The following is a 25,178-nucleotide window of genomic DNA, read 5'->3' as shown; positions in this document are numbered from 1 at the left end:
AGCCCTCCCTCATGTTTGAGCAGGCATTCCTGGAGCAGCTGCCTGAGGACATACGCCTGCTGCTGTCCGACGCGGATTTCAGTGACCCCCGGAAGGTGGCAGCCCGGGCGGTCTTGCTGTGGAACGCCAAAAAGGTGAGCGGGGCGTCCATCGCACGGATCTCCCAGCCACGCTCCCAGCCCGCCAACCCCCGGCCCAAGGAACACTGGTGCTTCTATCACCAGCGGTGGGGCTCAGAAGCCCGCCGTTGTCGCCCGCCCTGCAAGAAATACCTCATAGCATAGCAATAGAAATCTCAACCAGAGCATTACAAAATCATAAATTGTTTGATGCAGAATGTCACTATTTGACTCACGAATACTCTGCTGACTTTTGGTAGCTCAATCCCCATGAAAGATTTTTTAAATATTTGCTTTTGAAATAGCTATAAGCTTCATTGCGAATATTAGTCTGTTAAACTGGAAAAGAATGTAAGGCCAGCGTGTGTAATAAATGCTCATAATTTTAATCTATGCTGTATTCCAACCAAGGTTAATTTATTGTTGCTTCAATGTGGTCTGATGATTCACAGGGTCTGACCAGTAATTTTTAATCTGAACTTGACGCAATTTTGAGTTTTTAATGCATATAACTTAATGTTGAAGTTTCAGATCCCGTACCAGTAGTCCAGTGTCAATAGACTAATTTAAAATTAACTGAATTGATAATTCCAGAATTTGTTAAGTAATCCTTTGAAAAGTAGTCATTCATTGCTTGAGGTCAATGTATTTTTAATGGCATACCAAATCATATTTAGCACTTGGTGGTGTATCTGGCCTAGAGCCTTCCTTTATGCATATGGCAGTTTCTTGTTTTCAAACGCTTCAAGCGTTAAAATATTTTGAAGTAAGTCTGAAATGTTGCAGTAGTTCAGCTACAATTTGAAATGTGTCTGCCTCAATTTTTCCATTATGCTCGTTTGATTTTCAGAAATGAATACAAGATGCTTTTCTTGATTTTGTTCTGGTCGTCCTTAATATGATAGTTTTTAAAGCCTGTTTAATAACATTATTTATTTGGTTCTGGAGAATACATTGAACTGACAACATCATAAAGGAATAAAATTCTTGTCATAAAATGCTAATTTTCATGTGGATTATTTTTAAGATCATTGGGGAGTTTTGTCACAAATTCTTGAATAATATTCTAATTCCATAGAGGTTTACATAGTCAAAATGTTCCATATAAGTAAGATGAAGGATCAATTTTTGATGGTTAGTTATCCTATCCTGCACCAGGAATAGATTTTGAGTTGAAATCATGTGCCTTAGAATTCAGCCCAGGTTTTCACATTCCAACTGTTGTGCTTCCATTTTGAGGAACTTCTTAAACCCACTAGTAAGTGAAATTGGTTACTTCTCTGTGACAGCAAAAATAAAGTGTTCAATCCACCCATTTAAAGAAAGGAACAACTGCAGGGAAAAATAGAGAAATACGAAAAAGTGACAAATAGAAGCGACTCTCTGAGATGGGAGAAAGGGAAATATTTCTCTTGAATAGAAAACCAGAATTGATTTGTGCACGTATCTGTTGATTGTTGTCCATATAGACTGATACCATTTGTACTTTGTTTCAAACTTCAACAAGTTTTCCATTATCACCTTTTTGGCAAACAATCCTGAGACAATATAATCTAATATATAATATAATCTAATATAATAATATAATATAATATAACGCCATTCAGCTCTACAATTCAACCACCAGGGGCAAGACATGTTAAGTGCCGGGGTTAGGACTGAGCTTAAGTTACCACTCAATGCACTTTAGTAAACTATTTATGAACTTTTTAAAAGCTATTTTTAATGCTTTTTGGGAGGGTGATTTTAGATGCATATCATTTTTATACTGAGTTAAATTCTGTATGTAATTAGTTTTGCTACAATAAGTGTATGGGACACTGGAAAAATGTTGAATTTCCCCTTGGGCATGAATAAAGTATCTATCTATCTATCTATCTATCTATCTATCTATCTAATAGTAGTAGTTTTAAGACTAGAATGTTGGAAAAGAACACCGCATACATTGTTTTATTTTAATTGTTTTATAAAACAGCATATTTGGACTGTTAATGTGATTTTTGAATATGGTGAAGTTGTTAATATTTCTTTTTAAAGTGTCACTTCTTCTCCCCCCAGAGAAATCACAAACCCAAAGGACCTAGTAATGGGTCAAATTGACGGTAGGGGTCCATACAAGGAATTCTGTAACCATAAGTGCTTAATCGAGATGAAGAGGAAGCCTGCCTCAGCAACTAGTAATATCACCACCAAGTGCAGCATTTGTCAGAAGTTGTCTGTTGTAAGTTAAACATCTATTTGTACCTGTTTCTTTTTATCATAACTCCCTCCTATTTAGTGGGCAACTTTATGAATGTTTTTCATGAGGAATTTAAGTAGCATTTTCATTGTAATTGTGTTCTAGTTCCTTGCAGTCTTTGAATAATAAAGAAAATCTTCTATTGTAGAAATAAAAATCAATTTAGTAATTGAGAGAATAGCAAATAGAATCTAATATCTGTGAAGGTGTCTTCAAAAAGAAAAAACGGTATTGCAAGAATGGCGCAAATTGGAATTGTTTTTACCAGAGTTTCCAAAGCACTTTATTTCAATTCAAGTTCAAATATATTGTATTCCCAATGTTCCTTTGGACCACAGTGCACTCCCAAAACATATAACACATCACACACAGCACATAAAGTAACATGTTACCATAAATAAGCTAAGAAAATATAATTCAAATTGCATGCAGCACAGGTACACAGTACAGTATACAGTAAACAACACACTGACCTAGCGATGGGACCTTAGTGGTGGCAGGATATTTGTTAATTTCAGCCTGAGGAAAAAAACTGTTATACAGTCAGGTAGTCCTAGTCCTGATGCCCTGTACCTCCTCCCTGATGGTAGCAGACCAAAGAGATTGTGGGATGGTGATGGGATCCTGAACAATGCTTTGGGCTCTTGTCTGCAACACTCCTGGTAAATGTCATAAATAGGGGGAAGGGGGACCCTGGTGATTCTCTTGGTGGTTTCTACTATCCCCTGTAGGGTCTAACAGTTTGATGCTTTGCAGTCTCCATGCTACAGAATGATGCAGCCAGACAAGACACTCTCAATTTTTCTGCTGTTGGAAGTTGTTAGAATGGGGTGGAGAGCCTTGTATGTCTCAATCTCCTCAAAGTTGTAGATGCTACTGTGCCTTCTTGACTCGTGAGGAAGTGCTGTGGATCTATGTTAGATCATTTGTGATGTACACATCAAGGAACTTTGTGCTCTTCACTCTCTCTCTCCAGCAGAGCCATTTATGTACAGTGAGAATGGTTCTAATTAACTGGAGAAACTCAATGTGTTAGGTAGCACCTGTGCAAAGAAATGGACAGTTAACATTTCAGGTGAAGGCCTTTCATCTGGATTAAAAGTATAGAAGGGAAATAACCAGTATAAAGAGATGAGAAGGATGTTGGAGCAAGAGCTTGTTAATGATAGGTAGATCCAGATGAAGAGGGGTTGATTGGAAAATGGAGTGAGAGAAGAAGGCTGGAGATACAGTAGCAAAGACTGTGAGGTGAACAGTAAAGATAGTAAGAGCTGTAGGTTATAGAACCAGATAAGAAAGGAAGGTGAAGTCTAGATCCAAATAAGGGAAGGAGGAAGGGCCAATGGGAAGTCTGGGGAGGAGATAGAGGAGGCAGTGAGAGGAATGTGTGAGTGATGTGTGGACAGTGTGTGTGGAAGAGAAAGAAAAAATGTGGTTGATGGGGCTGGAACTGGAAAGAAGGGGTTGTATGGCTAGATGAGAAGGAGAGAGAAAGACATGGGGGAGCAGGTTACTCAAACGTGGAATTCTCCAATTTTACCTCCCAGCAACTGTTGCTATCACCACCCTCCCATCACCTACCTGACATGTATCATCCAATCAATTGCCCCCTCATTCAGATCTACCTTTCACATACAGGCTCTTGCTTGATTTCTTTTTATAGTACCTATGTCCCCTTTCAGTCCAGATGAAGGGTATTTATCGGAAATACCAACTGTCTATTTCCCTCCACAGACGCTGCTCGTATATCATATATAATATATCATGTATGTTGTCTGGTAGATCCATTTGTAACCCTTGGGTTATGTCGTTTGCATAAGTCTAGGGAAGACACCCGCTGGCTCCATCAAACATATGAGATGGAGGTGCAGAACCTCCTGTTTGTGTGGATGCTGCATGATCTGTTACCCTGTTACAAATCAGTACCCCGAAATAACAGACAGTACACCATATGCAATTAAACAATTTAGCTTTATCATTCTTACTTTGACTAAAGGGTTAGTAAACAAAAAGAAAAGGGCCCATGTTAATGAAAGTGTCTAATGTGCACAAGTTGAAGCTCATGGTTACCCTTCTGCTGGTCCTCCCATCAATTTCCCCTGGGCTTCGTTGACTCCCGGCCCCATTCCAAGTCCACTCCTTTCTGGCGACTGTGACCTCTCTTTTCTGGCATCTTCTCTCCCCACCTTCCGTCAAACAAAAAAGCCAGATCATCTCGGTCTCAGGCACACAACAAGAAAAAAAAATTCTGTTGGACAGTACACATTCCAAAGCTCCTGTTATCTCTAGCCATAACCCAAACACTGCTGCTACAGAAAAAAAACATTACATTAACAGTGAAACCTTTCCCAGGGTGTTACACATTTATAGAGTTGAATCTGAACTGGAGTACAGTTGTCATAACAGGTTGGTGAGAGATTTTGAGAAGAATAATCACTGAAATATGTACATTTTATATTTCTAGCTACTTTGTTTATTTTAGTAGTCTCAAGCACTGGCTAATTACAGGGCAACAAGAAGACAATTTTTAGTGGGCATTTCTTCTCTGTAATCAGCTGTGAGGAGGTGCATGAGAGCAGTACTGAGTAATTTTTCCAAGAGCAAATTTTAAAAATATCTCTGGAAGTGTATCTTCTGATAATGTGATAACACCAGAGGTGATGAAAACCATATACATCCATGTAGTTTTGTCAGTGAATATGGTTTATTGGAATACCGTCGTTCATCACTGTATCAGAGGTATCATATCATAAATATTTGTTTTTTATTTCAGGTCCGCCATGAAGTGAACTATCAGAATGTTGTACATAAACTTTGTAGTGATATATGTTTCTCCAAGTTTCGAATGGCAAACAATCTCACAATGAATTGCTGTGATAACTGTGGAGCTTATTGTTACAGTGGGTCAACACAATGCCACATGCTTCAGACTGAAGGGCAGTGTAAGAAGTTCTGTGGTTCTGCTTGTTTGTCTACATTTAAACAGGTTTGTGGCCTCCTTAAACCAGCAGAACTGTAGCAAAGTCTGACCTCAGTCCTCTCCCCGTCCCTAAAGTGATAGTCAGACAGAAAGCTGTATAGATTCACCAGAATGATACCTGGATTGCAAGGATTAAATTATGAGGAGAAATTACAGGATGTAGGTTTGTATTCCTTGGAAAATAGGAGATTAGTGAGTGATTTGATTGAAGATTTCAAGCTGTTAGTGGAACCTGATAAGATACTAATTATTGATACACAATAATTTTGCTGAATAAGGAATTCAGATTAGCAAAGGTTCAAGATGATTTAATGTTATTTCCTAAACACAAATGTAAGAATAATTATTGCTCCAAATCCAATGCAGCACACAAAAAGATAATGCAATACTAATTAAAAGTACACACAATAATGTAAATATATGATAGCTTATACACATTGATTGTTTGTCTATAAAGTGATACTGGGTTGTACATAAGGTGATTGAGGGGAAGTATTAAAGTAGTGGTGGGGTTAGTGGGTGGAGGTATTGATCAGTCGTACTGCTTGGTTCATAGCTTCCTGAAAGTGGCTACACGGGTTGATAGGGGTGGTAAATAGACATATAGCATGCTTGTCTTTGTTAGTTGAGGCATTGAGTTCAAAAGTTGTTTTTTTGCAGCTTCATAAATCTGTAGTTGAGCTGCATCTAGAGTAGTGCATATAGTTTTGGTTGCCCTATTATAGGAAAGATGTTGAGGCTAAAGGGTCCAGAAGAGGTTTACCAGGATGCTGCTTGGAGTAGATATGTGCTATAATGAGATGTTGAAGAATCTTAGGTTGTTTTCTCTGGAGCTGTAGAGACTGAGAGAAGATCTGATAATATGGTTTATAAGATTATGAGAGGCATAGATTAGAAAGGCAGTATCTTTTTCATAGGGTTGAAATTCTAAAGCTAGAGGGTGCATTTAAGGTGAGAAGGCGGGTAATTTCAACGGAGGTCTGAGCGGCAAGTGTTTTACACAGGGAAAGGTAGGTGCCTTGATTGTGCAGTCTGGGAATGGTGGTAGAGGTGGATAGATTAACGACTTTTGAGAGATGTTTAGATAGGCCCATGAATGGAGGAAATAGAAGGATAATGGACATTGTGTAGGGAGAGGGGATTAGTTAGATAGCCATTTGATTACTAACATATTTTGTTCAGCTCAACGTTGTGGGCCGAAGAGCCTGTTTTTGAGCTGTACTGTTCAATGTTCTACCATGCCACACCAACCTTGGATTTGAATGCAATCTTTTGAGCCATACAAACCCAGATATGAATGCAACCTAGATTGAGTTATGATTGATTATAACACTACAGAGATGGGAATTCATTAAAGTATTTTGTTGTTGCCAATTGACCTCTTTTAAAGTGTTTGTACGTAAATCAGATAAGGGTATGAGTTGACATGAATGTAGAACCTAAAGGGTTCACTAGACTTGACTGTGCAATTTAGCTTAACCAAAAATAACGGCCACTTACCTGAGATACTCGGGTCGTGAGACTTAGGAAGATGAATAAAAAAAGTATGGATTGAATTCTGAATTTCAGGTTCATTTGTCATTATTCATATGTTCAATGTACAACTATTGCTCTTTCAGTGAGGAATTTTTTTGCTAGAAAAGGATGGGGCAAGTAGAAGATTTGTGAACTAATTTCTTCTCTGTCACCTCCAATTCCTCTGTCACCTTTCCAAATTTCTATCCATCAGACTGTGCTGTGTTCAATGATAAAGATGCTGGTGTAGAATTAATTAAATGGGCTGAGTGACTTCCCTTTTATTATCTTAAAAAAGTAAAATAGTGGAATTTTGTACACTTAATACTGTTTATCTCACAACAGAAATATTCAAAGATTACTCCATGCACTTGGTGCAAATCTCTGAGGGCATCTACTGAAATGGTTGAAAACATAAACTCTTTTGGAAAAACTGAACATTTTTGCTCAGTTAACTGCCTTTCAGCCTATCGAGTACAAATGGTAACTACACAAGGTAGTGATATAATTTCTTTAACTATTAACACAAGCTTTAAGAAATTTTAATTATTTGTTCATTCAGCACCTCTGAGATACATCTATGATTATGACTTCAAAACCAATTTTGAAGTGTTGAGCAACACACACAAAATGCGGAGGAACTCAGGCCAGGCAGCATCCATGGAAAAGGGTACAGTGAACATCACTGCCAGAAACATCAACTGTACTCTTTTTCCATAGTTGCTGCTTCGCCTGCTGAGTTCCTCCAGCATTTTGTGTGTGTTGCTTTGGATTTCCAGCGTCTGTAGATTGTAATTGAAGTGATAAGCTGTGACGTACATTACATGAATCTGGCTTTATGCTAAACCATGCAACAGCAGTTTATCTGCCTGTACAAGGGAGCCTCCTTCAGTGAAGCAAGTTTTGTTTACTGAGCCAATTCCATTGAATTCTCTCTCCTGAGATTTGGAAGACATAATATATAGCCTTTGAGGGGTGGGTAGAATAAACATCAATGATAAAAGGGCAATCATGCCTTGCTGATGAGTTGATTTGCAATTCAGGGGTTTAATAATACCATTTGAAAGAACATAGGCTTTGATTTCTTTTTTGCTGTTTCAATTGGAATGGTTGAATATAAAAATAGTTCACCAAATTTCTGCCAGTATAAAATTTTTACTATAATACATTTGCAGCAACATATTTACTTACTTAAAAACTTAATGACTTTTTTCATTTGATTTGGGTACATGCATCTGTAATCAAATGTTGACAGAATTGTTACTGTATGTTTTTATTAATTTATTGCAATTGTGCATCTGCAAGTAAATGTTGCATTAGAAATACAGAGTATTACAACTTTTTTGGCTTGTACTTTGGAACTGATTAGTTTCATTACTGGATACCCTGTTTAGTGGATATGTAAATTTAGCCGTTGATTATTTAGTGGTATTGAATATAATATGATTTTGTGTTTTAATCAATTAGGTACCAGTGTCCAGTGCAACTACTGTAAAATGACAGTGACACCTCAATACCACCTTGCTATGTCTGATGGTAGTATTCGGAACTTCTGCAGTTATAATTGTGTGGCTTCTTTTCAGGTGAGACTTTATATAAGACTTTTTTCAAATTCCGAAAAGCATTTTTCAGGCCTTCTCTGTTCCTGGACTTCCTCATCTGAGCTCTTGAATTACATATCTTATAAGATTTGTTAACTCTGGAATAATATGCACAATTTTTAGTCGCCAGTGTTGCTTTTGACTTGTGCCGTGAAAATTGGGGGAAAGCGAAAAGGTTCATTGATGTGAAAATTTTTTTACCACATGCCTATGATCATATTTACAAATTTTGCTGCTTTAGTTAAGTCTGGAAAACTGACCTATTGAATTACTTTTCAGTGCCAGTAAACTCACCTGGTTGTTCATTAGACTTCATAGTGTTCAAAGTAAATTTATTATCGAAGAACATGTATGTTACCATCTGCAGCCCTGAGATTAATTTTCTTGTGGGCATACTCAGTAAGTACATAATAAAATTACAATCATAATAGAATTGATGAAAGACTACACTGACTTGGGCATAAGTGTGTAAAAGATAACAAGCTTTGTACAAAAAGAAATAAGTAAAAATAAATAAACTATAAATATTGAGCAATATGAGATGAAGAGCCCTTGAAAGTGAGTCCATGGTTGGTGGGAATGTTTCAGTGATGAGGCAAATGAAGATGAGTGAAGTTATTCCTTTGGTTCAAAAGCCTGAGTATTGAGGGATAGTGACTATTCCTGAACTTGGTGCTGTGAGTCCTTTGACTCCTGTATCTTCTTCTTGATGGCAGCAGTGAGAAGAGAGCATGACCTGGGTGCTGGGAGTCCCTGATGATGGGTGTTGCTTTCCTGTGACAGCGTTTCATGTTGATGTGCTCAGTGGTGGAGAGGGCTTTACCTGTGATGGACTGGGCAGTATCCACTACATTTTGTAGTGATTTCCACTCAAGGACATTGGTGTTTACGTAACAGTGTGTGCTGCAGCCAGCCAATATTACTCTCCAATACACATGTATAGAAGTTTGTCGAAGTTTTAGATGTCATGCTGAATCTTTGCAAACTCCTAAGGAAATAGAGGTGCTGCTGTGATTTTTTCATAATTGCGCTTGAGGGCTCAGGGCAGGTTCTCTGAAATTGTAACACCAAGAAATTTATATTTCCTGACACTCTCCAGCTCTGATCCCCTGGTGAATACTGGCTCATGGATTTTCAGTTTTCTCCTCCTGCAGTCAATAATCATCTCACTGGTCTTACTGTCATTGAATGAGAGGTTGTTGCTGGGTCCACCTAGCCAGATTTTATGTCTCCATCCTTTATTGATTCAACCTGTGACAGTGGTGTTATCAGCAAACTTAAATGTGGCATTGGAGCTGTGCTTAGTCACACAGTCATAAGAGTAAACGTGTAGAGCAGGGAGCTACGTACAGACCCTTGTGTGGCACCTTTGCTGATGGAGATTGTGGAGTAGATGTTGTTATGCATTAGAACTGACTGGATTTGCAAGTGAGAAAAGTGACCTTTTCACCATCTTGAAGCGTGTCTTATTTTCATTTCTGCCTCTTTTGCTGAACTCCTGCTTATGCTAAATTTCTGAAGTGTGAGATATCTGAAGATATACTATGAATTCCAAACCTGACTGTTGTTCAGAGAATTTACACAGTGGAGAACTTGTAGCTAATAAATTGACTAATTTTTAATTGGTCAGTCAAGGACTGTTGGTTGAGACAAATTAGCAAATTCAACACACTCAGTCGAATTAGGTGATTGCTTTCATATTAAATGGGCTGCATGAAAAATGTAAATGTATTAAATTTTAGGTTGAATATTTTTTTTAAACTTTTTTTATTGCATTTTTAAATGATTACAAAGTATGAAAAAAACAATGTATATAACCCATACCCCCTCCCCTTAACCCCTCCCCCCTAACTGCCCTATAAAAAAAAGAAAGAAAGAATGCCTGGTGGTTGGAAGATCTCCACATGCTCCATGGAATTCGTAATAATTTTAATATGTATATTTATTTCTTTCCCCTAATAACCAATTGTTTCATCTTCAAAGCATCTATATATTTAATCCTGTCTTTTGTAAATAAGGGCTCCAAATTTTCAAAAATGTTTCATATTTATCTCTTAAATTATAAGTAATTTTTTCTAATGGAATACAACCATAGATTTCTTTCTTCCAAGAATCTATACTTAAATGTGTATCCGATTTCCAAGTAACTGCAATAGCTTTTTTGGCTACTGCCAGTGCAATTTTTATAAATTCTTTCTGATACTTATTTAGTTTGAGTTTCGGTTTTATCCCTTCAATATCACCTAGTAAAAATAATATTGGATTATGAGGAAATTGTGTTCCTGTAATTTGTTCCAGTAAAAGTCTTAAATTTGTCCAAAAAGGTTGAATTTTAGAGCAAGACCATGTCGAATGTAAAAAAGTACCAGTTTCCTGGTTACATCGGAAACACTGATCCGATAAATTTGGATTAAATTTTTTTATTTTTTGTGGTGTAATATATAATTGATGTAGAAAATTATACTGCACTAATCTTAACCGAACATTTATTGTATTTGTCATACTAGGTTGAATATATTTCATTAATTTACATTATTATTAATCGTATATTTAATTTTGAGCTGAACACTATCAAGAAATATTCAGGTCAGGCACCATTTTTGGGAGAAAGTAGCAGTTTAATCAGAACTGCTACAGTGGACTGACCATTATCTAGTTTCCTGTTTAAAAAAAAAAATCAGATTATGAAGCTCTCTGAATGTTTTGGGGCATCTGGGTGCTGCTGCTGTTCAGTGACCATCCCCAACTGCCTTGAAATATGACAGCAGGTCTGTTTTTTGAACCATCATTCCTTTTAAAAATTGATATAACAAAATGTTGCACAGGGCTATTTTGAGAGGACAGTTAAGAATGATACAGAAGCTGCATGTAGATCAAACTTGGAGGAGATTATGCCTTTTATTAGGGGTTATAGTGATCCACTTTGCTTTCTATGTTCATTACTGATGCTGCTTTGTATTATGTTGATGTTCCTGATTTATGTGTCTTGGCTTTCATGATGGGAATTTTAACAGTTTATTCTTTATTAATTGGAATTCATGTTGAAGTGCAGATGCTATATAATCCTCCACCAAATGAATAATTCAAACAGTATCAATTAGGGGTTAACAGTTGGGAGCTTTACGATCATAGATCATCATGGTCTCTTACTTGTCAAGTGGGAGTAGGCTTGTCAATTCTTGATGCCTGTTCTGCCATTCAGTAAGATCCTGTTTTGGCTCACTCTCCATTCTCTTGCTAAACTTTTTTTCAGAATCAGAATAAGGTTTATTATCTCTGTTTTATATACGTTTCTTGTTTGTGACAGCAGTACAGTACGATGACAATACATTATAAATTACAAAATAAATAGTGCAAAAACAAGGAATAATAAACTGTTGTTCATGGATGGCTCTGAAATGTGATGGTGGAGAAGATGAAGCTGTTTTGGAATTGTTGAATGAGGCTCCCTGGTTGTAGTTTAAATATCTGTTGATCTCCAACTTGAAAACATTGAAGGTCTCCACCTCTGTCTTTTTCAAAAATTCAGAACCCTCTTGTTCTGTCTTTAATGGGGAGTCTTTATTCTGAAACAGTGCACATTAACTGCTATGTTAAATATCATCTCAGCATATATCATATAATGCCTTTTTGTGTTTCAATAAGATTACTGCTTATTCGACTATACCTCTACATACATGGGCTAATTCTATTCAGTCTTCCTTTGTACTTCAACCTCATCATCCCAGGGTTCATACAAGAGAGCCTTTTCTGCACTGCCTCCCATGCAAACATCTGCTTCCTTGAATGGGGAAAACAAAACAACACAAAATCACATTTTATCAACTTGGTCACTCACATAACCCATGTATCTTCAAGCTCACTGTGTCCTCATAATCTATTAATCCACCTATATTTGGATTAACAGCAAATGTGCAACAAGCTGGACTGTTCTGGCATCCTTATAGTTACTGGTCATGAATTTAAAAAATGGTCCATTTATTTTCTGTTGATTAGTTCATATATGCCAGTCTTTGCAAATATCTAACAACCCCCCCCCCCCCATAGAAACATGATTCTATAACGATAATGTATTTTCCAAACGTAATTTTCTATTCATTACCCACAAGGGGATAATAATTTCCATTCCGTTGCAAGATCTCTTTGTGTGCAATGACAATGAAAATTTGGTTCTAAGGACATACATGTTGTTTTGGGGAATGACTATCAGAAAATTTCGAATGGAGCATTTAATCTGCTAGTGTTTTGACAGAAAGCAATACTAGATTTAATGCAGAAGGTTTGCAATCTTTCTGGCAGTTCTTTAATGGTTAAACTTTATAAATTCCCCTCAGTTTTACAATGAAAACATAACCTGCTTAATGAGTTAAGCTCTGTGTACATTTTTGTTAATCTGTTTTATTTCACTTTTCTCATTTTGTTAAATTCAGTTTATACTTTAGTGTGAAGTTGGCCACATTTTTATCAATATAATTTTGCAACCTTGTGCACATAATTGAAGCTTACATGCTTAAAATAGTTCCTGCCTTTGCTGAGGTTTGTTTCAAGTCGAACTATACACTTAATATACATTGGAATATTGAATTGTGAGCTACCTGGTCTATGGCAAACCTCCCACCTACCCCAAACCTCTCTGTTTCCACAGCGATTGCTCACTTCTGCAGGCACCTATGACTTCCTGGTCCCCTCATCTTTCCCAATCATTCCTTCCCATACCCTGTTATTTCCCCCTGCAACTGTAGGAAATGCAATGCTGGCCATGATTCAGGGGTTCAGACAGCCCTTCCATTTGAGGATTCTCGTGCTTCTCCACCACCCTGTTCTTTTGCATTCAGTGCTCACAATGTGATCTGTATGTTAGCGAGACCAAGTGTAGACTAGGCAAACTGTTTAGTCGAGCACTCGTGCTCTGGAATCCTGAGTCTCTGGTTGCCTGTCATTTAAAATCCCCTTCCCACATTGACCTGTCAGTCCTTCGCTACCTTCACTGTCTCAGTGAGGCCTTAGACTAGCTGGAAGAACAGCATTTCATTTTCCACTTGGGTAGCCTCAGCCCAGTAGCATGAACATCAAAGTTTCCAATTTCAGGAAACCAGCAAGACTGATGTTCTCTTAATACTCCAACCAGTCAAAATAAGCTTTCTCCCATTGTTCACTTTTTCCATCTCTCTAGCCTATACCTATACTCATCAGTCTTCCTTCATTTGGTTCCATTTGCTCATTTTCTGTCCCGTATCTGGCTCTACCCATCACCCACCAGGTCTGTCTCACCTCTTTCCCTGGCGTCTACATATTATCTATTTTCCCCTCAATACTCTCAACCCAAGGTGTTGACCATCCATTTGACATAGATGTTGCATGACCCACTGAGTATTTCTGGCTTTTTTTTCCCCAAATAACTGGATACATCAGACACTTGTGTTTCAAGTCAACTGGATAACTTCAGGCCATAATGTGTTCTGCAGCTGCTGTTGCTAGTTTTCAGTATGTTTTATAACTAAAGACAGTTCATTCAGTCACTTGTATCTGTATGAAAGCAACATTAAGGTAACTCTTCTGTGGCAAATTTTGGCTCTGTCTCATTAAAGAAAGACCGAGAGGAAATTTAACCCTTAAAATGTTAATGAACTTAGAAGATATCTATAACAGACATTAGAATAACTACTCTTGCATTCCAAAATGTCAAAGTGTTTCCAATTTAGAGTCTTTGTGGGGAAAAAGCTACATGTGGTCACATCAGTTGTAAATAAGAAATGTACATGAGGGGGAGAGGTGGATTTTTAAAAAGTGACTGTTTCATCCTGAAGAGTTTAAAAAAAAAATGTATTTGATTTTCTGGCATCAAAACTTTATCGAAACTTTATCATAATTGACTGTAGCATTACTAGCATTTAAAAGTGACTGCATGCAAATCATTATCTATTCCCTCCATTGTGTGTTGTATATGATAGCAGGCAGCACTGGTAATTTTTGGAAAGTACATTGCTCAAGTTGTAGCATTATGTTGTGGTGCTCAGTAGTTTGCTCCCTGTTCTCAAGATGGCGTTGGCAATATATGGTGGCATTTTGTGGGCAGTTAACAAAACTATTGACTATTCTACTGATTTTACTTTTTCTCAACTACGATCACTGAAATCCATAGCCTGTAATTTCCCTTTGAGAGATGTGTTTTTGAACCACAAGAACAACCTGGTAAAGGATTCAGTGAGCTGGACTCCCGAGAATGCAAGTATGACCACAGTAATAATTGCTAGAGAAGGACATCAGGCTGGATTGAAGCATCAGACCCCGGATCAGAGAGCGACAAACAAAGCAGTGTTTAGCTGATTTAGGTGCTGAGCTAGATTAAAACAATTAAGGCGTTGAGGATGAGGGCGAAGGTCTCGCCTCAGCTCTGAAATAACTGCAACAGTGGTCTATAGCTGTCGGACTCCTGTGTAACCTCTGTGCTGAACTGGCTCTTAAGGCTGTGGACTCACTTTCGGTAATTCTGCGGTTAATGTTCTGTGTATTATTTGTTTACTATTTTACTGTTTGCACAATTTGTTATTTTTCACACTTTGGATATTTGACGATTTTTGTTGTGTAGGATTTTTTGTGGATTCTATTGTGTTTCTTTGTTTTGTAGCTGCCTGCACGATGAATCTCAAGGTTGTACTCAAAATGATATACATACTTCGATGATAAATGTACTTTGAACATAATTTTCCATGACTCATACACATTGGTTTGTATGAAGGAGTCTTACAAGTCTTGCACAAGAAAACTTGGATAGCTCCTTCTTTGGACATGCATGCAATACAAATTTATAAAATGTTTTGTGTACCACATAGACCATAGAGCATTGTAGCCTAGACAGGATATCGGCCTCAGAATGTGTGAGGCGTTGCAAAAGGTTAGATTACCGGGCATGATTACAATATCAAGTTTGTGTTCCTTGAAACTTAGATGGTTAAGGGTCAGTTTGGTTCAGGTTTTCTGATAGGATTTGATAGAGAATACAGAAATTAAACTTGCTACATCAGAGAAGTTGAGGTTGAAAACTCAAGTTTCTAGGAGTGAACGTTGCCAGCTTTCCACAAAAATGCTCAACAATGCCTCTACTTTCCCAGGCGATGACAGAAATTTGTCATGTGCCCTGTTTGACCCTCACCAGTTTCTACACCATAGAAAGCAACCTATCCAGATAAATCGAGCCTTGGTATGACAGCTGCTCTGCCCAGGAGTGCAAGAAACTGAAAAGTTGTAGATACAGCACATTACTGAAACCAGTCTTCCCTTCATGGATTCTGATAATATCTCACTGCCTTGATAAAGCTGTAAACATAATCAAAGACTCCAGCACTCCCCACCCCCGCCCCCAGATGTTCTCTCTTCTTTTTCCCCTCCCATCAGGCAAAAGGTACAAAGGCAGCTATCACTAGATATAAAGACAGCTTCTATCCTGCTGTTATAAGACTATTCAATGTTCTTGTAGTATAATATGATGGACTTGATGTCACAAGCTACCTTGTTGTGACCAGGCACCTTACTGCCTACCTGTATTCCACTTTCTCTTTCAATGTTACACTTTATTCTATGTTCTGTTATTGTTTTACTTTGTACTACCTCTTTGCACCATTATACTTAACTAATCTGGATGGTATCCAAGGCACATTGTTCACGGTTCTTTGGTGCATGTGACAATAACAATATTAATATTCATTTAATGTGAATCCAGAGTGCACAATATTAAAATTAGAAGGTGCCCGTTACGAAAGATGTCTGACAACATGAAATTCTTCCCTTACCAGAAGTAATAAATGCGAACTCATTTTAAATTTGAATTGTATACATTTTTGGAGCCAAAGGATGAAAGGATGGTGATCCATCCAAGTAGTGGGTTGAGTTAGGATGTAGATGAATTATGATCAAGGATTGCCAAAACAAGCTAAAGTTTACTCACCTTGTTTTGATGTTCCTGTGGTTTACTTGTGAATTTTCCAAGTCCTTTGTAATTGATACAGTTGAACTTTCCTTTAGCAATATTTTCCCATTGTAATGAGGTGGATATTACACATGCTAACCAACTATGTCATTTAAAATATTAATTAGTGTTAATATAGAGAAATTAGATAATAAGTGTTTCATGAGAAGAATGACAGTAGTTCAGGTGCAAAGGGAAAAACTGAGTTTCTTTTGCCAAGCAAAAACCCAAGAAAAAATTCTCCCCCCACCAAAAAAAATTATAGCAAAAATTTTATGGGATTGATGGTATAAGCAATGGCAGCTATTTTCTTAACCAGTATTTATTCATTGTTTAGGTTAAGAATGATTGGAAGTAGTTCTAATGTAAAAGAAATTATATTGCAAATACACAAATATTTAGTCCTAATACAGATTGAAATCTGTGTTTAAAAAAAGAATAAGATTAATTTCTATAATTTTTGCTTTTCCTTTGCTGGCAGGCATTATTCAGCCAGGCTGCTCCAGGCTCTCAAACTGTTGTACCCTTGTCACAGGGTCAGGTAACCATAACCATTCCATCAACCACTTCAGTGGTGTCTGGTGCTCCTGTGGTTTCTTCTTCCTCTGTCACCACATCCGCAGCAGCGGGGTTACAAAGGCTTGCTCAATCTCTGCAGGTGACAGTAGGTCGGACACTTGTCAGGTTAAAATGTCATTATTGCCAGCGGTTGTTCTCCTCTAAGCCTGAGCTGCTTGAATACAAGGTAAGAGTTTTTGATGTACAGCTGTTTTAGCTTTCATACGTTTCTGCATATTTTGTAAGAAAAAAATTTGTATGTTCAACTTTTGGAAACAGGCATAATGCTCAGCTTTTGCCCACATCTAAATTCTTTTTGCTGGATCTTTTTCAAGAGTTTTAAAAAATAGTGTTTGTTTTCATTGCCTGAGTAATGGATTCAGGAATTCCACGCATTTTAATTTATACATGTCTCCAGTTTGCCCATTTACAAGTCTTGCTGAGCCGAAGAGATGTTATGAAGTAAATTGTGCCATAGCAGTTAATTATCCAGTTTGGCTCTGGTTTCAGGCTCTTGTCTATGCTTTCCATAGCTGAGACAGGACAAAAAATGTGTGCTGATAGTATTGTTTTTCTTTTAGCTAAGGAACAAGCTATCCTTAGTCTATTCATCTTTACTTAATTGAAATCATTTTCTGATATTATCTTGGTAATTTTCCTCAACTGTTAATTTATTCCTTTTGTTTCAGATCTTTAACTTGAGCTTTTTCTAAAAGTGTTCGCAGTGCAACTATTAATAGGAAGTTTAATCATTTTCTGATACGTTTTATGTTAATCATGACATGCATACAATTTATGAATTATCTTAAATTGCACAATGAGTGTGAAAAGCAAAACACTGTGTGGTACCGTGAATCTGAAATAAGAACAGAAATGTTTGTGACATCTTGACCTGAGAAAAGTAGTTACTTCTGTCTTTGAGATGCTGCCTGACCTATTGTGTATTTCCAGCATTTTCTGCTTTTGTATTGTAGATAGAGTCTAAGCATTTTTTTAAATTGCTAGACCTACTTAAAAATATACTAGAATGTGGAATGGCCTTTAAGTGGGTATTAAGAAAAGAATTACAAATACAGCATTCTGAAGGATATAGGCAAAGATGAATGCAGCTATATGGCTCTTTCAGTTTAGGTATGTTGGAGCAAATGATCACCACTTCTGCTGCAGTATCAATTTATCTCTATCATTTCAAGCCTCTGGCCAACTGGTTAGTATTATTATGAAATTAAATTGAAAATTAAATTCAGACTTTTATGACAATTTCAGGTAAGGAATGTATATCTTTGGAACTGCATTTCCTGTAGCAAAATGAAATTTTTCTTTGAGCCCTCTATTATAATGCTTCACAATAATGTTTTATGGATGAAATTATTTGGATCAGCGTCATAATACGCATGTGATGCCTTGATAGCTTTTTCACTAACAATCATATGTCACTTTATCCCCCAGGGTAAAATGGTTCAATTCTGTGGAAAATCTTGCTGTGATGAATATAAGCGGATCAACTCTGTGGTTGCAATCTGTGAATACTGTCGGTCAGAAAAGATTGTAAAGGAAACTGTAAAGATTTCAAATGTTGACAAGCCATTTTGTAGTGAAGGTAATAGATATACCCTGAAATAGTTTGCTGTGATCAAAGTGCTGATGCTTTAACCCTCTTCTCATTTCTGAACTGGTTCTGGTTTCTGTTAAGCTCATTGGTCATCAGAAAAGAGAATTTTTTTGTGTAATGTATTCAGAGTACATGGAAAGAGAAAAGTCATTATTTAACCTGTAAAGTATGTTATTTTTGTAAGACTTCATTGATAATTTGCATTTCTCACTAAATTTATTCAATCCTAAGAAAGAAATAATAATTATTACGATAGTTTTTGCATAATCGTGGAAAATCTGACTACTTAAATATGCAATATTTATGTTATAGTAGTATAAAACCAGTTGTTCTCCAAGGGAATGATCTTTATTGAATGTTTTTCTTCAGTATAAGCAGCCTGTTTCTGTATAATGCACTAATTCATAAAGTTGTTATAAAAAGGAACAAAATAAAAGATCTAGCTACGGTCTAGTTACAAAACTATGATTTCAGTACTGGGGATTGCCTAGCTAAGAAGTGAAATATTGATTGTAAAGATTATACTTTAGGTAAATAGGATTATCATAGGGATAATGGTACAGCATGGAAATAGGGCCTTCAGCCCAATGAGTCTCTGCTTCTTATGAAGCACCATTTGCACTAATCCTGTTTTATTTTTCTCACATTCCTCAGAAATTCTACCTTTCACTTGCACACTAGGGGCAGTTTACAATAGCTATTCTAACCACTAAGCTATAAGTCTTGTGGTCTAGGAGGAAATCATTCCACCCAAGCTGTCACATGGAGAACATCCAGTTTCCATATATCACCAGAGCTCAGGATTGAACCCAGCTCACTGGAGCTGTCAAGCAGTTGTGCTGCCTCCACAAGTGCAGGAGAAAACAGAGAATTTTTGAAGTAGCGACTTGCTTGGAAGTCCAAGTCCACTGTCTATGCTGAGATTAGATGTTGGAATACAGAGGTATGATTATTTCCTGGAGCCATACTGAGTTCCTGATTAAGCAGTGGACTTATGTAGCATATCAAAAGAAGCTCCAAAATTGACCAGAAATTAAAACAATTTTTGTAGTTTTCAGGTTTTTACTATTATTCCTCTCTGCACCTTATGGTATATCGGGTGGCAACCTTGACGTTTCTTTTGGCATTTTTGTCTTATTTTTAAAAGGCCAAGTTGCTAGCCCAAAGCTCAACCTCGCACAGACAGCATGCAAGGAGCTGGCCAGAGCCACTCGTCTTGAAGTCACTACACCACCAAGTTGACTAGTCTGCATGTTTTACCCATAGTAACTGGAGGAGGAGAATGTGAATTAAAATGTGGTTCATAAGTGCATCGAAAACTGAGATTCAACATGCAGTTTTTCGAGAAAGTTTACCAGAAATGTTGATAAAGGAAAGGCAGTGGATATTGTCTACATGGACTTTAGCAAGACATTTGACAAGGGCCCGCATTGGAGGTTGGTCAAGAAGCTTAAGTAGCTTGACATTCAGAATGAGTTAGTAAATTGGCTTTGCTGGAAAAGCCACAGGGTGGTAGTAGATGGTTGCCTATCTGACTGTAGCATAATGTGGTAAATTAGATCAGCACATTTGCGGATTACACCACAATTGGGGTTGTGGATAGTGAGGAAGGCTATCAATGCTTTCAGTGTGGCTGGACCAACTTGAAGAATGGGCTAAAGAATGGCAGATACAGTCAAGTGTAAGATGTTGCACTTTAAGAGGACAAACCAGGATAGGTCTTACATGGTGAGTGATGGAGCACTGCGGAGTGTAGTAGAACAGAGCGATCTGGAAATACATATCCATAGTTCCTTGAAAGTAGTGCCACAAGTACAAAGGCCTGTAAAGAGATCTTTTGGTTTGTTGGCCTTTATAAATCAAAGTATTGAGTACAGGAGTTGGGATGTTATGTTCAAGTTGTCCAAGATGTTGTTGAGGCCTAATTTGGAGTATTGCATACAGTTCTGGTCACCTATCAATAAGATTGAAAATATGTGAAGAATATGCACAAGGATATTTCCAGGACTTGGAAGACCTGAGTTGTAGGGAAAGGTTGATTGATTAGGACTTTATTCCCTGGAGCACAGAATGAGGAGAGATTTGATAGTTGTTTGCAGAATTGTGAGGAGTTTAGATAGGGTGCAGGTTGATGGGACTAGGCAGCATAATAGTTCTGCATGAACTAGATGGGCTGAAGGGTTTATTTCTGTGCTGTAGTGCTCTATGACTCTAAGAAGAAGTAGTGTGTTTTGATTTATAGGAAATATTTTCAGAGCATTCTCTTATTTCATTTGCAGGTTGCAAGCTTCTTTACAAACATGAATTGGTAAAACGTTGGGGTCTTCATTGCAAATCTTGTAGTTCCTGTTCACAGTCTTCAAAACGCCTGATCAATCAGCAGTTTGGAGTCAAAATAGAGGAGTTCTGCAGTGAAGAATGTTTGTCCAAATTTACTGTTTTGTTTTATCAGGTACATGTCCTCAATTGTTCAGCCATAGTTAAATGGATCAAAATGTTTTTTGTTTGGAATGTTGCTTCTTCCTATTCATTTATTGTTTGAGCTGATAAAGTATATACTCAATGTTTTTGTGGGTGTTGTGAAATTTTTTTGGAGTCAAACCTTTTAGGAGTATATTGTATTTTGAATCTGCATGGTATTTTGTAGCATTTCAAGTCCTGTGTAATTAGATGGAGACCTACTGCCATATCCATGTCTTGTATTTTATTTTATTCTAGATAGATTGAAGTAAAATGATCCAATTATTCATTAGGGTTTCAAAGTTGTTCCAGCAAAAATATTGGTGGAACAGCTCAGAAAGATAAGACATGGATTTGGAGATTGGTCTCCATACAATTACACAGGTCTTTTGTTCCACAAAATACATATGCTTATGTGGTTGGAACTTGCTTGGGTTGAGAGAAAGCTGAGAAACTTCTGATATCGTACTTGAACTTCAAGAATTAAAACTTGTGATTTATTGAGACTGAACAGCTGTACTATAACTTGTTTAGTGGTTGAAATTACAAAACTAGTAATTTAAAGGCCTGAACTAAAGATATGGTGATCCAGTTCAAATGCTGTAGCAGTGGAAGTGGAATTTTTATTCAATTAGGCATCTGGCATTTAGAGAAACATCTGCCAATATCAGTAATAGCCACGACACCTATCATTATATCATTTTTATCCAGTCTGGCCTGTATGTGACTCCAGTCCCATCCCATTTAATTGACACTTAGATGCTTTCTGAAGTCACCTAGCAAGCCACCAAGTTGCAGCATGACTGCCACATTCAAACAGAGAAAGACCTATAACATAGGCTACCTTAGGCACCAAGTTCAGACATGGCAAAGTCAGTTCTAGCCCTGCTGATCTTGCACTGACATTGCAGTGATGTATAGGCAAGAGGGAGATATCAGTGCCAATGGATAGAGGAGAATATCCCCATCTTCAATGATGGAGTGGCCCAGCATGTGATCATCAAAGAAAAGGCTGAAGCATTTGCAGCCATGTTTGAGACAGAATTGCCAAAAATAAATGATCCATCTTCTGTGGCCCCGATATCAAAAAAGTCATATTTGGAAAATATGATTCATTTCAGAAGCTATCAATAAACAGATGAGAGGACTGGAAAGGCATTGCGACCAGAAAAACTGTTGCATTCCTGCTAAATGGAAAAATTCCTTTGGTACATCCTATTAACAAAAAGCTGGTTAGTCCAATCCAGATAGCTACTGCTCAGTCAGTCCTTTGTCATTCATTAGCAGTGTGATTGTAGATGTGGTTGACAATATTAAACTATTAACAGTGCAGTGGAATTTGCCAGAGTGATTTGACCAAAGACCTCATCGCAGTTTAGGTCCAGATATAGATCAAAGATTTAAATTAGAGAGATTAAGAGAGTGTGCCCTTAGGAGACACCCTGCCTTCAGAGTTGTGGCCTCAAGAAGCTCTGATGAGACTCGAGTCAATTGGCATCAAAGGGAAAATACTCTGTCAGTTATACCAGGCAGATGTTTTTCAGCTGTCGAAGTTCAATCAGTCCAGTCTCAGGACATCCTCAGCACAATGGGTTTAACCATTTTCAGAGCTTCATCGGCAATTTTCCTTCCAACATAAACTCAGGAATAGAGATGTTTATGACTATACAATGTTTAATTCCATTTGCAACTCTTAAGAAGATGAATCAGTCCAAATGTTTACAGAAGGCTGGGATGGCTTTTAAGTACAGGCTGATAAGTAGCAAGTAAAATTTGTGTGACAGAAATGCTAGACAAAGACCATTGCCAACAAGAGCTGGTGTGGACACTTACCCTTAACATTCAGTGGCAGTACCTTTGAGTTTCATGCCATCCCGATGGTTACCGTTAACCAGAAATTAATTTAGGCCAGCAGTATTGTGACAGCAGTAACACACCAGAAGCCTGGTATTCTGTATTGATTAACTCAAGTTCTGACACCCCAAAGCTATTCATCCAGATTTGTGCAATATACAAGTCAAGGAAGTGATGGAGTATGTCCACTTTGCTGGGTCATTGCAGCTCCAAGGAAGCTTGAGACAATCAGGATGAAGTTCATTTATAAATCACAAACCATTCACCAAGCCAAACATTTATTCCCTCCACCAGTATCCAATGACTACAGTGTGGACCACCTACAACTATTTGCCCAGTTTATTCTGACTCTGTCTTCCAAACCCATGATCTCTTTGATCAAAAAGGGTAAGAGCAATAAGTGCATAGAAATAACATGGTCAGTGGGGTTTTTCTCCAATTTACTGACATTCCTAACTTGGACATGAGTGGGTAATATTCCTGGAACTTGTTCTGCAAAAACACTATGCCAGTACGTTCAGTAGAAGGACTGGTGGTTGAAGTTTAGCCACTATCATTTTCTAAGGACAGTTGAGGATGAGTAACAATAGCTTTGATAGTGATTCCCAGATCCAGAAAAATCATAAATAAAAGAATATTTTTTGTTTTATATTACCATGATTCTTACGAGCTATTACAGAAGCCAAGCTGAATCAGCTGTCATTGAATTGTGTCAGAGGTTTAGCTAAATGTTTCAAACATTGTTGAGCAGCAAGCTCTTCTGCCCAACATGGAGAATATTTGCACCATTTTCTGTTTTTGCTGTTGAATTGCAAGCAACTGTGATACGATTCATTGAAACACTAGGTGGCACTCATGGTTTCATTCATTGTATATTTAAATAAAGGAAAATAAAAAACATTTTAAAATGGAAAAATAACTTCTTAATCTTTAAAAAAAAATCCTAGAGGGCTAAAAATTTGAGTGATGAAAGGCAATAGTTTTTGGATTATATCTGGATTTTACATTTGCCTGTATATCCCCTATTACCTGAAGGCCAAGGTTGAAAAGATTTATGACTTCAGTAAATTCTGAGCCAACATTCTTGCATGCATTGTCAGTACATTACCACAAGAGGGTGTTAAGGCTACTGGATTTTTTTTAAACGAAGCAACCTTTATGACTAAAGATTCAGCTATGAACATTTCTAAAACACCAAGTTTAAAGGAAAATGTTACCCTATTTTCTAACTTCATGCTGACTAGTCTGTTTAGGAAGCACTTAAAACTTAATTAGGAGCGGATGGCACAAGAAAGTAACAGTGGAGACCTATTGGGAATAAAGGGGTTAGTTTTAGGTTTGGAGACTGAATAATTGGGTGCCACAGGGATAGGTGCTGAAAGTTTCAAGCTGTTTGCAATCAATATCAATGAATTAAGTGTATGTCAAAGTTTGCTGCAAATACCAAGTGTGATGGTAGTGAGGACTTACGGGCAAGGACATGACAGATGGAGGAAAATTTGAAGTGATCTTCCCCTGTTTAAAAAGTGCAGAATGTTGAAGTATTTATTACATAATGAGAGTTTGAAGATATTGGTATTCAGAGTAGGGTGGATATGCTTGCACAGAAACCTTTGAAAAGTACAGTCAGCGATTTGAAAGGAAAACAAATCAGAGTACAAGATAATGGACCTCTTCCAATTATATATACATGTGGTGAGGCTGTTCTGTACAGGTCTCATCTTTGTATCTATGAAAGAATATACGTCTTTGAGGGAGGGTTGCTAATATTTACCAGATTGTTGGTTGTGAATTATTTCAATTCTCTACACAGTTGATATGTTTATTCAAGAAAGAGCATATAATAATGTATCTGTCTCAGGAAATGAAGGGATATGAATCAGTAGAGAAAAATATATTTGAAATTAAAAAAAAACATATACTCAGCCATGATCTAATTAAATGGAGGAGCAGGTTGAAATGCCCACTTTTTCTGGATTCCATATGTCCTTAATGGAAAAGAGGCTCACAAAGATTTTAAGTGATCAATACTAAGGGGAGCAGAGGGATAACAATTACAAGGAAGGCTAAGGTGAATATGTGTCAACACAAAACTTGGTGAATATGAGTGGAAAGTTGTAGATGCAAAATATGTCATGGGGATAACTGAAGCATTACTTAATAATATAGGACTTGTCACTGTTCCAAACTTTAAACACTGACGATGAAGGAACGGCAGTGTATTTTTACATTGGCAGCGCGGCACACGGCAGCAGCAGCCTTTCGGATCTGGTG

General features: G+C 37.4%; 1 protein-coding gene across 6 annotated transcripts in view; it reads left to right on the top strand.

Annotated features, from left to right (window-relative positions):
- The window catches only part of zmym4.1 (zinc finger MYM-type containing 4, tandem duplicate 1), a 233,179-nt gene that overhangs the window by 134,262 nt on the left and 73,739 nt on the right, over positions 1 to 25,178 (top strand). For all 6 annotated transcript variants that reach the window (XM_059954389.1, XM_059954387.1, XM_059954391.1 and 3 more), the window contains 7 exons: positions 2,178 to 2,340; positions 5,132 to 5,344; positions 7,199 to 7,349; positions 8,321 to 8,436; positions 16,902 to 17,165; positions 18,428 to 18,578; positions 20,870 to 21,042. In XM_059954389.1, coding sequence (XP_059810372.1) covers positions 2,178 to 2,340; positions 5,132 to 5,344; positions 7,199 to 7,349; positions 8,321 to 8,436; positions 16,902 to 17,165; positions 18,428 to 18,578; positions 20,870 to 21,042 — 1,231 coding nt within the window. The remainder of the gene's footprint in view (positions 1 to 2,177; positions 2,341 to 5,131; positions 5,345 to 7,198; positions 7,350 to 8,320; positions 8,437 to 16,901; positions 17,166 to 18,427; positions 18,579 to 20,869; positions 21,043 to 25,178) is intronic.

Source organism: Hypanus sabinus, chromosome 30, assembly GCF_030144855.1.
Source record: "Hypanus sabinus isolate sHypSab1 chromosome 30, sHypSab1.hap1, whole genome shotgun sequence".
Taxonomy (NCBI): domain Eukaryota; kingdom Metazoa; phylum Chordata; class Chondrichthyes; order Myliobatiformes; family Dasyatidae; genus Hypanus; species Hypanus sabinus.
This window is presented reverse-complemented; position numbering and strand designations above follow the sequence as displayed.